Genomic DNA, 13,374 nt, shown 5'->3' with positions numbered 1-13,374 from the left:
AACAGCATCCTGACCTGAACTCTCTTCAGTACCTCCCTGAGGAAAATGTAAGAAGCCAGCACAATAATGAACAAGTCAAATGGTTAGCAAATAGGCTCTGGCTTCTAGAACACGGAAAGACATAAAGTGGAATTTTATGACTTCAGAAAATTAAAGCCATTGTCTTTATTTAACATCTACCTGTATTCTTTTTTTTTAATGTATTATATAACGTTTGTGGTAAAAATTTCCACCATTAAACTTAACTGTAATCAAAACATCTTAGGTACAAAAGCTAAAAATTAAATGGTACTATGGGGAGGATATACATGATCATTTAAGGTAAACATTACATTCACCAAACAAAACAATTTTATCCTGGACACTTTTAGGCTCATTTTCACATTTAAATTAAAGAAACAAAAAGCAACTCAAGGAGAGAGAATAGTGGGCTAAGTGCCAACAAGTTATCACTATTGCAATAAAAAACAAACAACACACCAATATCTTTGAGAATTATTTGGTTGTGTGTGTGTTTGTGTGGAAGTGCGTGTGTGCATCGGGGTGGGGGTGGGGCATGGACTAAGACCCAGATCTTCTTCCTGGCAGGCAGGAGCTCTTCTCTTAGCTGTACCCTCTATCAGTGTTTAAAAGGTGCCTCTTTCAACACGTGTTGGCTTTCAGCTGTTTCATCAGCTGTTTCCATTGAGGAGGACCATGACCTTTTTCCTCCTTGGCTCTTCCCATGTCCCCTCTTGACATTCCCACAGAATGCAAAACCAAGCCCACAGAGCCATACCGTAGAACTCGGGAAAGGCTTCAGAAAATGATAACTTATAGCAATATGCAAATGTTTCTATAGGTGGAAAGTGGGCGCAGTCCAGTCACTCCTAATGGCCTCCTGACAGCCTTAGGGGCTGCAATCAAGTGGACTTGCTTACTTTCACACGTAGTCACTATTATTGTCCACCAATGCCTCTACCCGTGAATGTGGAAATACAAGGTGATCGTGAAGAGGTCTGTCCATGTAAAAAATACCACATGGCTTTATATTATGACAGGTATATATTTGGAATATAATGAGATTACCTCCGATTTAAGTTAATGTTTTGTAAAATTAAAAAAATGGTGACAGCTTGATTAATAATTTATCTAAAACATAAGCATGACTTTTCAGTTATCATAAATATTTAAACCTGTTTTCCAAAAGCAGGAAGTTGCCCAACAGATGTAGCACCTAGAGCTTGGGGCATGTGTCAAATTCTGAAAGCCCGAAATTACTCAGACACCTTGGCACCCGTCTCCGAACGTCATCTGGGATCGCCGTTAGATACGAACCAGCTTGTACCCGTGCTTGGCAGGCACAGTTTTACAAAGTGCTACTCGTTATTTCCACGATGAGGAAACAGGGGCGCCTGCGATTCCCAGGGTGGTGACCAGAAAACCTGAGATGCACCCCTCATGATTTGGATTGAGCATTTGAACATCCAGGATTTGTGTGTGTGTGTGTGTGTGTGTGTGTGTGTGTGTGTGTGTGTTTGAGTTTTAATTGGCTGTATGTTCTTGAATAATACCCTAATTTTGGTGCACCTGAGTTCCTGGTTCCATACAATGAAAGAGCTAGATTAAGCATTTGGCTTCTAAACCATTTAGGGGCTAGACCAGCAACTGCTTGTTTATATGGATCCAAATCCTGCTTCTCCAGTTGTTTGGCTGGGACAGATCAGAAGGGTCCCTTCATTCTATGGACAACACCACTGCAGTCAATGACAAGGCTTTTGTCTCCTTGATGCTAGTATTCCTGTTAATCTGTCCAACTGGGCTTCCCGGAGAAAGTCCATTCGGCAAGTGACACCCTTGGGTAAAAGATGACTCTTAGAAATGGAATGTGAGACTGCTTCTCAGTATCTTCGGTGGGCACTGAGTCTAGTTTTTATTTCAAACTTGTGAGGCACAAGCGAAGACCCAGTAGGCTCACTGCTGAACACACCTACAGGTTCTGTCATGGGAGAAGGGCACTTTGTGAGGGAGTTTGAAAATTTTAGTCTTAAGTAAGCCTTTAGCTCTTGGTATTTCTTATCCCATCTCTGGGCTTTAGTGTCCTTGAACTTCAGATAAAATGCAGTCCTGGGTCATTTCTTACGTTCGTTTCAGCTATGATACAGGCAGAGCTAGTAACACATCCAAAGCTCTGCATGGAAGAAGTTTGTCCACATCTTTGTATTTAACTTTAGGCAATAGAGGGTGGATTCCCATCTGTGTGCAGCAGGTCTTGCCAAATGTAATGACTGGGCTTTCTCTATCAGGACAAGGAAAAATTCAGACTAAACACAGACTCTAGACATCCAAATGGTGGCCAACAACCCTCAAAATCAATTAAACAAGCACCCCAAAACTACTACCTCAAACAGTGCCCCCAAACGACTTACCTCACATCATTTAACTCATAATAGACATTTCTGCTTTCGTCTTTGATGTAGATGGCAACACTAGGCGACTCCAGCATTTTCATGGTGAGCTGCTGTGGAAAGGCACTTACGAAGAGAGCACGGATCGTGTCTGCACTTGTGATTTCATTCGGCATCTGCAGCTGTTTGGTTTCATCTCCGTACTGGAGGTAGAGAACACCTGCATGCAAAAGAATCTACAGTTACTGGCTTGCAGATCCAGAAGCATGGGATGTGAATCAGAAGCTAAGCCACTTCTACCCTACTGCAGTTATAGACGCCCAGGACAAACGTGAAGAGCAAGGAATGGGGGGTGCTCATCTGGAGCTTCCACAAATGCATTATCTGGTTATCAGGTAAGTACCCGGTTTTATTCTTTGGGCAGGTGTTAGCCAAGCCATCTCCCCATTGTTTTAGAATCAAAAGGACAAGGATCTAACCTTGTTGCCTATAGCAAAAAGCGATACAGAATGGCCTCAGAAGGTATATTTAGGACTCTGACCCTGCAGGGTTATTTTTAGCATGTGGTTCATTAACTGGAGACATAATCATTATAGCAATGCATAAGGTCCAGAGCTTGTCTTAGTAGTTCATTCAGAAACACTTCAAGTGGAAATAGCCCATTTCTGTGGTTTTACTACAGCTATTGAATGTTTATATCATATTAAACTCCCCTCAGGAGGCTGGCACCTTGACATACCAAATAAAAATGGGACAAGTTGGTTACCACAGATACCATCACTGAATGTCAGAGTTCCAAGGGGGTAGCATATGTTTTGTTTTAGCCAATGAGATATTAGTCAGTGTGATGCAAAATGAAGACCTGACATTTGCTGGCACACTGGATTTGTCTTCTTGATGAGCAAGGTTTGACAATATTCCCTAACTGAACCTAAATTTGAGGACTCCAAGCCATGCTCAGAAAGAGGTCAAATGTAGAAGACCCGTCTGACAGTTCCAGCAATGCACCCTCGTGCAGCTAGGAACACTGGGTGAACATCTTGGTCGTGAACTCGCCAGCCATGTAAGAGAAAGGACGTGTCCCCACCAAGCACTGCTGAAACTGGACAGTCCTAGCCAGTAAATGACCATAGGAGCAGTCTCAGGCTACCATGCTTGCTACTGTGGTTTGAATATCAAATGTCCCCAATTCATATGTTAGCACACTTGTTCCCCAGCCAGGGGCACTGTTTGGTTAAGTTATGAAGCCGTTAGGAGATGGAGCCTTGCTGGAGGAAGTGCATCCCTGGAGGCAGGCTTTGGGGGTTTATAGACGGCCCCCATTTACTCTTCTCTTTTTTGTTGTGTGTGTGTAGGGGAAATGTGATCACTCAGCTTCATGCTCTTGCTGCCACACTTTCCATGCCTGTTGCCATGTTTTCTCCCACCATGGTGGACTCTACCCCTCCGGAACAGTGAGCCAAAATGAACCCTTTCTCCCCTAGCTATTTTTTGTCAGGGTATTTTATCATAGTAACCGAAAAAAAAACAAACATACTTGTCTTCACCGGCTGTTTGGACATGGATAATTGAAATGTTAAATCAAAGACGTTGAGATTGCATCTGGATTCTGGTGTTTAGGGATTTGTGAGAAGTCACTGGGGAGTGGACTAGTACCACCAGGGAACTATTAGTGGGCAGAGATGGAAAAGGAAACAGACGGCTTTCAGTTAACTATGGCATCTAACAAACATGTCCTCCAGAAAGTCCACTGAAATGGCAGGGAGGTAAGAAAAAGCACACATCGAAGAATTGAAAGAAGGAGAGAAGAGAAGAGACAGAAGAGAGAAAGCTAACACCAAAATCTTCAAGGGAAGAATTCATTATAAAGTGAGTAGGACCAAAGAGACCCATGAGTGCCAGGCTACTTTTGAACATGGGCATACAGAGCTGAAAGGATGAGGCTTGACTCCACTTCATTTTTCCCCAACGGAAAAGATGTGTCTATCTTTCCCTTCCTTCACCACTCAACCAAGAAACTCTTCACTGTGTCCATTTTACAAGTCTGAAGAGCTTAGCCAAGATTGGATTATGGCTGATCAGGCTTACAGGACCATGCTAGGGGGATGGCACCCTACTGTAGGAACCAGAGGAACTTCCTTAGAAAGCTGAGTGACCCACAGGAAGAGACCCTCAGATTCTGTGAAAGAGTCATGTCAGTCACTGGGTATGAACATCTGTCACCAGGAATGAATGACTGGACCTCCTGCTGTCATACTAACAGACTTCCAAGCATTTCAGACACTTTCTGAAAGCTTTTAACATGAAAGAAAAGGGCATTTGAGATTTTTATCAGGCATCTACCTTCCCTGAAAAAAAAGGTTGGGTAAAAAAAACAAAAACAAAAACAAACAAACAAACAAACAAAAGGCAGGAAAAACAAAGACAGTTTCAAAAAGATAGACTATAAGTTGTCTTTTCATTCTCCCAAACTAAGATTCATGAGACTGCAGACTGAAAAGGGGCGTGAAATGCCCAATGTACTCAGACTTGTCTCTGGTACGTGGAAGATGACAGGCCCTGAAGGCTCGCGGAGGTGGGGGAAAGTCACAGAGGAAGGACCAGGCATCAGAAAGACATCATCTTTCTCAATATCAACCAGGGGCCAAAGGACAAGAGCAGCACTTAAGAAATTCCGGTGGAATATACTTCCCATCTAGGTTTCTCCCCCTCCACATCATCAGCCAGCTCTCTATCAAAGCCATATTCTCAGTGAGGGTTTCTCTAGATACTTCGCCTAGAGTTCCAACACTGTCTCCCTATTGTTTTATATTCCATCCTTGTTTTCTTTTGATTTCTTAACTTCTCTTACCATGTGCTACAAACTTCTATCTTAATTCTTGACCTCAGGTCTGGCTGGTGCAGCTGCCAGCTGGGTACCCATGTCCACTTACAGAACATAACAGTCCGGAGAGGATGGGGATGATGCCTTTGCAAACAGAGGGGAGTGGTGTTTTCACACTTGACTCTGGAAAGGTATTTACTTTGATCTTTTAGCTAGAATAAGTTTCAAGAGAATACTTTCTAAAATACTTATTTATTTTATATTTTTAGGTATAGATATGTGTGCCTGGGTGGGTTTATGTACATAATGTATATGCAGAAGCCCATGGAGGTCAAAGGAAGGCACAGATTACCTGGAACAGGAGATACTAGAGGCTGTGAGCAGCGACATGGGTGATGGGAACCGAACCTGGATCCTCTGGAAAAGTGGCAAGCTCTCTTAACCACTAAACCCTCACACCAGCCCCAAGAGGAGGGAATGTTGAAAGGATTGTTTTGGTCATTGCTCTTCATATCTTCAAAGTACTTAATGTTATCATAGGTCCTCTTCTTTTCCCACCTTTCATGTGTGTATATGTGTGTGGTGTGTGCACGTGTGTGTATGGATAGATTTGTTTATGTGTGTGTGTATGTGTGGGGGGAGTCATCCTTGATCTCTCTTCTACCTTATTCACTGAGGCAGGGCTTCAGAATCAAACCCAGAGCTCATTGATATGACTAGCCTCGGTAGCCCTCTTGATCTGGAGAGTCCCTGTCTCTGCTTCGAGGGCACTAAAGATCCCACAGCTGAGTCCATCTCTATTGCAGCTTCTTAAATAAACATACACCGAATCAATTAATACATATTTAGTCAGCTGAAAGGGACTCTGGGTAAGGGACTATTTGAGCTGTAATTTTTTTTTCTAGATGATGTACTTAGCCTCATAGGATCTCGCTTATAAATTAAATGTTTCCTTGTCCCAAGCAGTTCCGTTACGCCTTTCTGACCATCCCATGTCAGATCCTCAGGGAGGGAGTTCTCCTGTGTGCCTATGAGGTTACAAATTCCTTAGAGTGCAGAGGAAATCTTTCAGGCCTGTCTGATCACAGATTGTGGGACGTTTTGCTCCAAATGAGAATTACGGTGATTGTCCCATGGATTAGCTCATATTATAGGAAAAGGCTACAACCATTCCTGAAGGCTGGGCCTGCAACGGTCCCCAGGTGAGGCCTCTGCAGAACTGCCTGGCAGCAGTTCAGGACCATAGCCTTGCCACCCCAGCAGGCCTGCTTTTCATCGCCACATCTGCATTCTGTACGTGTGTGTGCTGGAAATAGAATTTAAAGACTCTGAGTGGAAACAAATTGGGTCTAAACTCCAGTGACCTCAGGTCTGGCTGGTGCAGCTGCCAGCTGGGTACCCATGTCCAGTTATAGAACGTGACAATCCAGAGAGGATGGGAATGATGCCTTTGCAAACAGAGCGGAGTGGTGTTTCCACACTTGATTCTGGAAAGGTTTTTAAAGATTCTTAAATTCAGAAGGAATTCTCTTAATATATGATGGCATTTTAATGGCACAGTGATAAACTAAAACCCACATGGCTTCAGCAAGTCCACAGAGGATGAACCTGCTCCAGGTACACGAAGGATGTCTGTAGGGCATAATCTCATTTTGCATGAAGAAGAGAATAATTGAAACACATTTATTGGATATCCACTGCATGCCAGTCATGGGTCATGGATTCCATCCTATCAGACAACATTCTTGTCCAAGTGTTACTATGACCCAATCTCATGGTATGGAAATATTAATAGAAGCTCATAAGATCCAAGTGGCTTGCCTTGAAGTTACAGCCAATAACTAAGACTCATATACAATTCCATTTTGAAGATCCTGCAGCCTTGAAAGCATACTACTTCTGAAATTCTACGTTCAGCCTGTTCATCCAGTCTCTTGTCATCAAGTGATCTGAGCAGGTCTTACATTTTTTTTGAATGACCATGTGGCTTGAAGAACAAGTTGAGGACAGTTAGGAAAGAAGTTCCATCTTTAACCCAACTGAAGGGAATGCAGGCACATGGAAGGCCACACTCCAAGGGCTGGGCTGAGAGGTTATAGGGAAGGAGGGAGCTCAGAAAGTCACACCAGGGTTCTGAAATGAACCTGAGAACGTTTGGAGTCCTCCTTAAAACAACCTAGACAACTGGTATTGCTTCCACCTCAATGGCTTTGCAAAAGCATTGTGGATTTTATCTAAGAATCTTAGTCACAATAAAACAAAGTGCATTTGGCATGCCATTCCTGTGTCATGGATATATCTTTACCACCTTCTGAACCTCGGTGTTGGTCCCAGAATGAAGGACAGCTCATATATTCCTTACTGTAATAAAGTATCTAAGGATGTTCACAGTGCGACCTCAGCCTCCTAGACCTAGACTCAAGTCATCGACCTTCCCAGGCACTGTGAGTGATACTGGACACATCGCCATGAACATTCAGTCCATTGGGCCATCAGCTTATAACGGTCTTCTTGCCCATACTTTGCTTCACACACACACATATCTCCTTTGAACATGCTTCCTTCTCTATGTTAATTAATCAGAATTGTTGCCATGGTGATAAATACCTGAGAAAAACAGCTTAAGATGAGATAAATCTATTTTGGCTCATAACTTCTGAGGTTTTAGTTCACTGTGGCAAGGAAAGCATGTCTGAGCCAAGCAGCTTACCTCGTGACAGTCAGGAAGCAGAGAGAATGTGTGACGGCAGGCTTTCTCTTCCTTTTATGCTAACCAGACCCCCAGCCTATGTACAGAATAGTGTTTCCCACATTCATCAGTCCTCTCTGAAAACATCCTCCCAGACACAACATGCTTTACTAATCTCCCAGGCACTTTTCAATCTAAGGAAACTGACATTCAAGATCAACCATTACAATCCCTAACCACACCGCCATCAGAACTTCATTATGTGTTGAGGAATTTGCTTTCTTCACATACATGCTTACGATGTGTTTTATTGAAACTGCAGGCATGGCTCTCACTTTTTCACTACAGTTGCTTGTATACAAGCCAGTTTCTCTCACCAGATGGTAACATACAATACAGTGCGAAGTACCTCATAGATGCTCAAATATATTTACTTTAAATGAATTCAATTCTCCCTATACAGTGGTTGTGTTCTTTTGATACATGCTTGCTTCCTGGAATGACAACACATTACTCCTGGAATGCATTCTCCACAGGCAGGTGATGCAGCAATTCCAAATGATTTAAGTTTCCCAGTTTCTCCAAATCTACTTTGAGATTATGCAAACTACAAATCATTACATGCATCACCAGTGGCAAAAGGCCAATGTTTATGAATATATGAAGAGCTCCTGTAGTAATTTCTGAAGAGAAAATATGCTTTCAAACCATGGAAATTATTAAAATAAAAACAAAAAGATTGTTTTTAACATTTACAAAATTGGTAAAAGGATTTACAATAAAATCAGCAGTACTGAGAAAAATTAGAAAGATATTCTCATACTTCTCTTGGAAAGGCTCTTTGTAAATATACATTCAAAATTCCCAAAATATGCAGTTTCAATTAAAAATTCCAACTCTGCACATTTAGACACAAAGATGTTTTTACCAGAGAACCATGGGGGTTGATTTGATGAATCGACTCAATAAATCAATCTATTCACTGGGACACTGATGTTTTACAGAATTTCTAACAGCTTATGGCAATGAGCAGGACACATTTTTATTAAGTGACAGATCATAAAACAAAATGGAAAGGAAACAAATTTATAAAAGTTAATTACCTTGATAGGGAAGTTGTACAAACTTTAAAACTTAAAAAATTTGAGGAGCCTCTTTAAGAATAAGAACATAAAGCTAGCTATGAAAGTGAACATTCAGTTGTGGGGCCTGAATCTTGCTTTCATTTGTTTTTGTTAAGTTTATCTATTTGATTGCTATATACCAAAATACTAAAAGTGCCTGAAGGGTCCACTCAAACTCCTTTATACTCTTCTGCATAGCCCTTATAAAACAAGATTTGGTTTAATCATCTTTCAGGACAGCTTACTCACGTTCAAAGAGACTGACCAAGAGAATAACACCTTCTTGGTTAAGTGGGTCATTTCTTAAGCCAGAAGAGATCAACCAAGGTTGTCTGATTATATCAAATCTCTCAGTAGAGTTGTCAGAATGTAAGTGGACATCAGCATGGAGGAGAAATTGGAATCTAATACAGGTGAGACTGAATTATAGTTAATACATCTAAGTACCTTTAAGAAGTGCTTATTATTAAAAATTTACAAAAAAATATGTACTTAGAGGGATGTTATAGATACTGAAGAATCAGCTTTATTTACTAGACAAGCTCCTACTATGTGCCAGCTCTCTTGTACAATCTTGAGTATACAAAATAATCATAATCATAGTAGATATAGATAAAGGCTAAGAGAAATACAGTACACTTATAACTTTAAAAATAGTTTAATATTTAAGTTGATTTTCTTAAGTATATCTGCCAAAAGAAAAAAATTTCAATTCAGCTTAATGCTCAATGATGAAATGCTAAAAAGTCCCATCTTTAAATTTGGGTTATTTTGTGTGTGTGTGCTTTCTATATTGGAAGAGTGAACTAGCACAGTCAATGCACGAAAGAGAAACAAAAGGTCCACAGTCCTGGAAGGGGCAGCAAAGGGATGGAGAAGGTTGGAGAGGGTCCTGAAGGGAATGAGGAGAATAGCAGCACACTACAGGAATTCATGAGGACTCAGTGTGGATGAATGATGCTAGAACAGTTCAAAAACAAACAGCAGCCCAGATGCTAGAAAAATAGGGAATAAATATTGTTAAATAGAATTTGTCATTTACAATAACCCTGGCAATTCTGAGGAACACTGATAAGCAGGAGGGCTCACTCCACCCTGAATCAACACCATTAAAACACTGTGGTCTTTGGCACAGTACAAATAAGATTATGGAAGGAAGCAGAAGCCAGGGAGAGACAGGTTTTTATGAAGGCCTGAAACACGATAGGAGTGGTTCTAAAATTCATGTCGATTCAATAAATAGTCCCAGAAAAATTGGTTTTCCATACTGCAAAAGTAAAATATATCACTTTCTTATGCCATAAGCAGAAAAAATTCCTGTTAGGTTTGAGATCTGCATGTGAGGAAAAACTATGAAAATTTTAAAGGCCAGTAACACAGGAAGGTGCATTCTAGCATACTGACAGAAGGGGCCTTTAAAAGAAAAATAAAACACAGAGGAAGATATTGTTTTATTATCCCATATTAAAACGAGTATTTGATACAATAGAAGACACTGTAAACAAAGAAAACAAACCACATCCTGAAAGAAGATATTTATAAATCAACAAGAAAATAGCAAAATAGAAAATGGATAGTAATGGACATCCAAAATGAAAATAAACAAGTAAGTCAATGAAGAAGAAACTCCCCAGGCCAATAAATAGTAAAACGTTCACTATAATTGAAGATAAAATTTGAAATGAAAACATACTATTTTATCCCCATCCTACAGGGAAAGCCAGGGAATCTAAATGCCTCAAGTAATGGTGAGAGTCTGAGAAAATGGGCAGTGAGAGAGTAAATTCATCCACTCCTTTGGAGAGAGTTAAGGCTTGTGTCCTGTTCCTGGCTGTGTCTTTGCTGTCCATCACTGACAAAACCTCACGAACATGTTCCAGGAAAACCCACTGTAGCTCCATTTGCATGTGTTTGATCTTAGTGGTGTATTCACACAGTGGAATATTAGACAGTGGTTATAAGAAAGGGGAATCATGTTTGTCCCCAGAGCTATATCTCAGCAACATAAAGCTGGGTGGCCATGGAGAACTGGAAAACAACGCATACCGTCCCACTTAGTAGAATGTGACACTGACCACATAATCATACTCTTGCTTGTGAGTACATACCAACACAGCAGATGCAACAAAATCTGCATGGCAGCTATACCCTCTAGCTATTGGTTAGCTCTGGGATATGAAAGGATATGTGGGTTTACACCATGCTACCTCTTTAAAAATGTTTGTTAATTAAGAGGTCTCAGTTATAGAAATAACTTTTTCTTCATAAAAATTGATACAACCTTACATATCACTTATTATGTGTTGGACATTGACCTATACCCTTCCCAAATATCAACTCATTTAATCTTTACAATGTTCTCATTTCATAGAGAAGCTTTGGGTGACTCAGTTAATGACCTTATCCATCATGCTATGCCATCTCTCCACTGATAAACAGATCTGTTTATTTTTGACAATGTCTACTATATTGTTGTTTTCTATATTTTTCCTATTTAAGATACTAAGAAGAGACGATTTTTGTTTTGTATTTTTTTAATTACAAAATTTTTTATTCATTTTACATGCTAACCATAGATTACCCCTCTCTTCCCTCTTCCTACCCTCAGCCTTCCCCCCTAACCCATCCCCATTCCCTCTTCTGACAAGGTATGGCCTCCCATGAGGAGTCAGCAGAGCCTGGTACAATCAGTTGAGGCAGGTCCAAGCCCCTACCCTTGCATTAAGGCTGTGCAACGTGTCCCATCATAGGTAGTGGGCTCCAAAAAGCCAGCTTCTGTACCAGGGAGGGACCTGATCCTACTGCCAGGGGGCCCCTTAAGCAGATCAAGCTACACAGCTGTCTCACTTATGCAGAGGGCCTAGTCCAGTCCCATGGAGGCTCTACAGCTATTGGTCTAAAGTTCATGAGTGCCCTTAGCTTGATTTGGTTGTCTCTGTAGGTTTTCCCATCATGATCTTGATATGCCCCTTGCTCATAGACTCCCTCTTCTCTCTAGAAGAGACTATTTTTAAGGAAATTATCAAAATGGGACTCAAGAGATGGCTTAATGGTTGTGAATACCAGCTGCTCTAATAGAGGAACCAGGTTTCATTCCAAGCACCACCATGGCAGCTGGCAACCACCTGTGTAACTCTAGTTCCAGGGGATCTGACACCCTCTTCTGGCCTCCAAACCTCAGGTAAGGTAAGGGTACATAGACATACATGCCGGCAAATAAAAATAAAATAAATTTAAAAAAATTTAAAAATCCAATCTGGGCATGGTGGCAACACCTTTAATTCCAGCATTCAGAAAGCACAGGCAGGTGGATCACTGTTAGTTCAACACTAACATGGTCTACATGGTAAGTTACAGGCCAAGCAGGATTATATAGTGAGGTCCTGTCTCGAAACAAAACAAAAACCCAAAACAACAACAACAACAACAAGGGACAATTTTTAACAATGCTCTTTTAATAGCCTTTCCCCACAGATCATGCAGATCTGACTGAGAAATTAAAACCTGGGTGCAGCCTGGGAATCTGGACATTTTCTTTGGCTAGTGATAAAACAAAGGTCCTGAAATTCCATAGTAGCAAGCAAAAAACAACAGTCACAAAAGGAAGAATTACATCTTTTGAAGAAAACAAAAACAAACAAACAAACAACAACAACAACAAAAACCCCCAAGATCTAAGAAAAAAGGAGGGAAAGGAAGGAAAGAAGTCCAGCAATAATTACATAAAATAATGAACAATAACAACAACAACAACAAATGTATAGGGCAGTTCTGATGCATGTTCTCTTAGCATCAGACTCCGGCTATACTTTTTAACAAAAGGCATACAAGCTTCCTTAGGAGACCTGTGCATCCTGTACTGTCTTCTTTCTCACTGACCAGCAAATGTAAGCACCGTTATGGTTTGCTAGGAGTGTCCCCTACAGGTCCATGTGTTGAACATTCATTTGCTTCCTAGCAGGTGGTACTAGTTGGGGAGTTTCTGGAAGCTAAGGTGGAGGCAGACCCCAGGGGTGTGGCTCGGAACAGAGAGTGCCTGCTCCACCAGAAGCTTCTTTGCTCTCTGTTTCCTGGCTGCCCTAAGGTAAGAACTTTTCCACCATGTGCCCATGCCAGCATGCTGCTCTGATCAAGCCATGGAGACCACGAAACCATGAGCTAAAGGAATTTAACCTCCTGCAAGACATTTCTCTCCGGTATTTGGTCACAATGATGAGAAAAATAATTAATACATGCAAGATCGTGGCCACTAGTGAGAAAACAAAACTATCTGAAATCTCCTTTGTAAAATAACAGGGTTTCACACAGTAATAACCAATAATCATTGCACATGAAACTATACTTAGAAAA

General features: G+C 41.0%; 1 protein-coding gene across 19 annotated transcripts in view; it reads right to left on the bottom strand.

Moving 5' to 3' along the window:
- Kiaa1217 (KIAA1217 ortholog) overlaps nt 1-13,374 on the bottom strand; it is an 807,432-nt gene that overhangs the window by 94,666 nt on the left and 699,392 nt on the right. For all 19 annotated transcript variants that reach the window (XM_052729451.1, XM_052729450.1, XM_052729448.1 and 16 more), the window contains one exon: nt 2,409-2,607. In XM_052729451.1, coding sequence (XP_052585411.1) covers nt 2,409-2,607 — 199 coding nt within the window. The remainder of the gene's footprint in view (nt 1-2,408; nt 2,608-13,374) is intronic.

This window comes from Peromyscus californicus, unplaced genomic scaffold (assembly GCF_007827085.1).
Source record: "Peromyscus californicus insignis strain IS unplaced genomic scaffold, ASM782708v3 Scaffold_8__1_contigs__length_139910024, whole genome shotgun sequence".
NCBI classification, from domain to species: Eukaryota; Metazoa; Chordata; class Mammalia; order Rodentia; family Cricetidae; genus Peromyscus; species Peromyscus californicus.
This window is presented reverse-complemented; position numbering and strand designations above follow the sequence as displayed.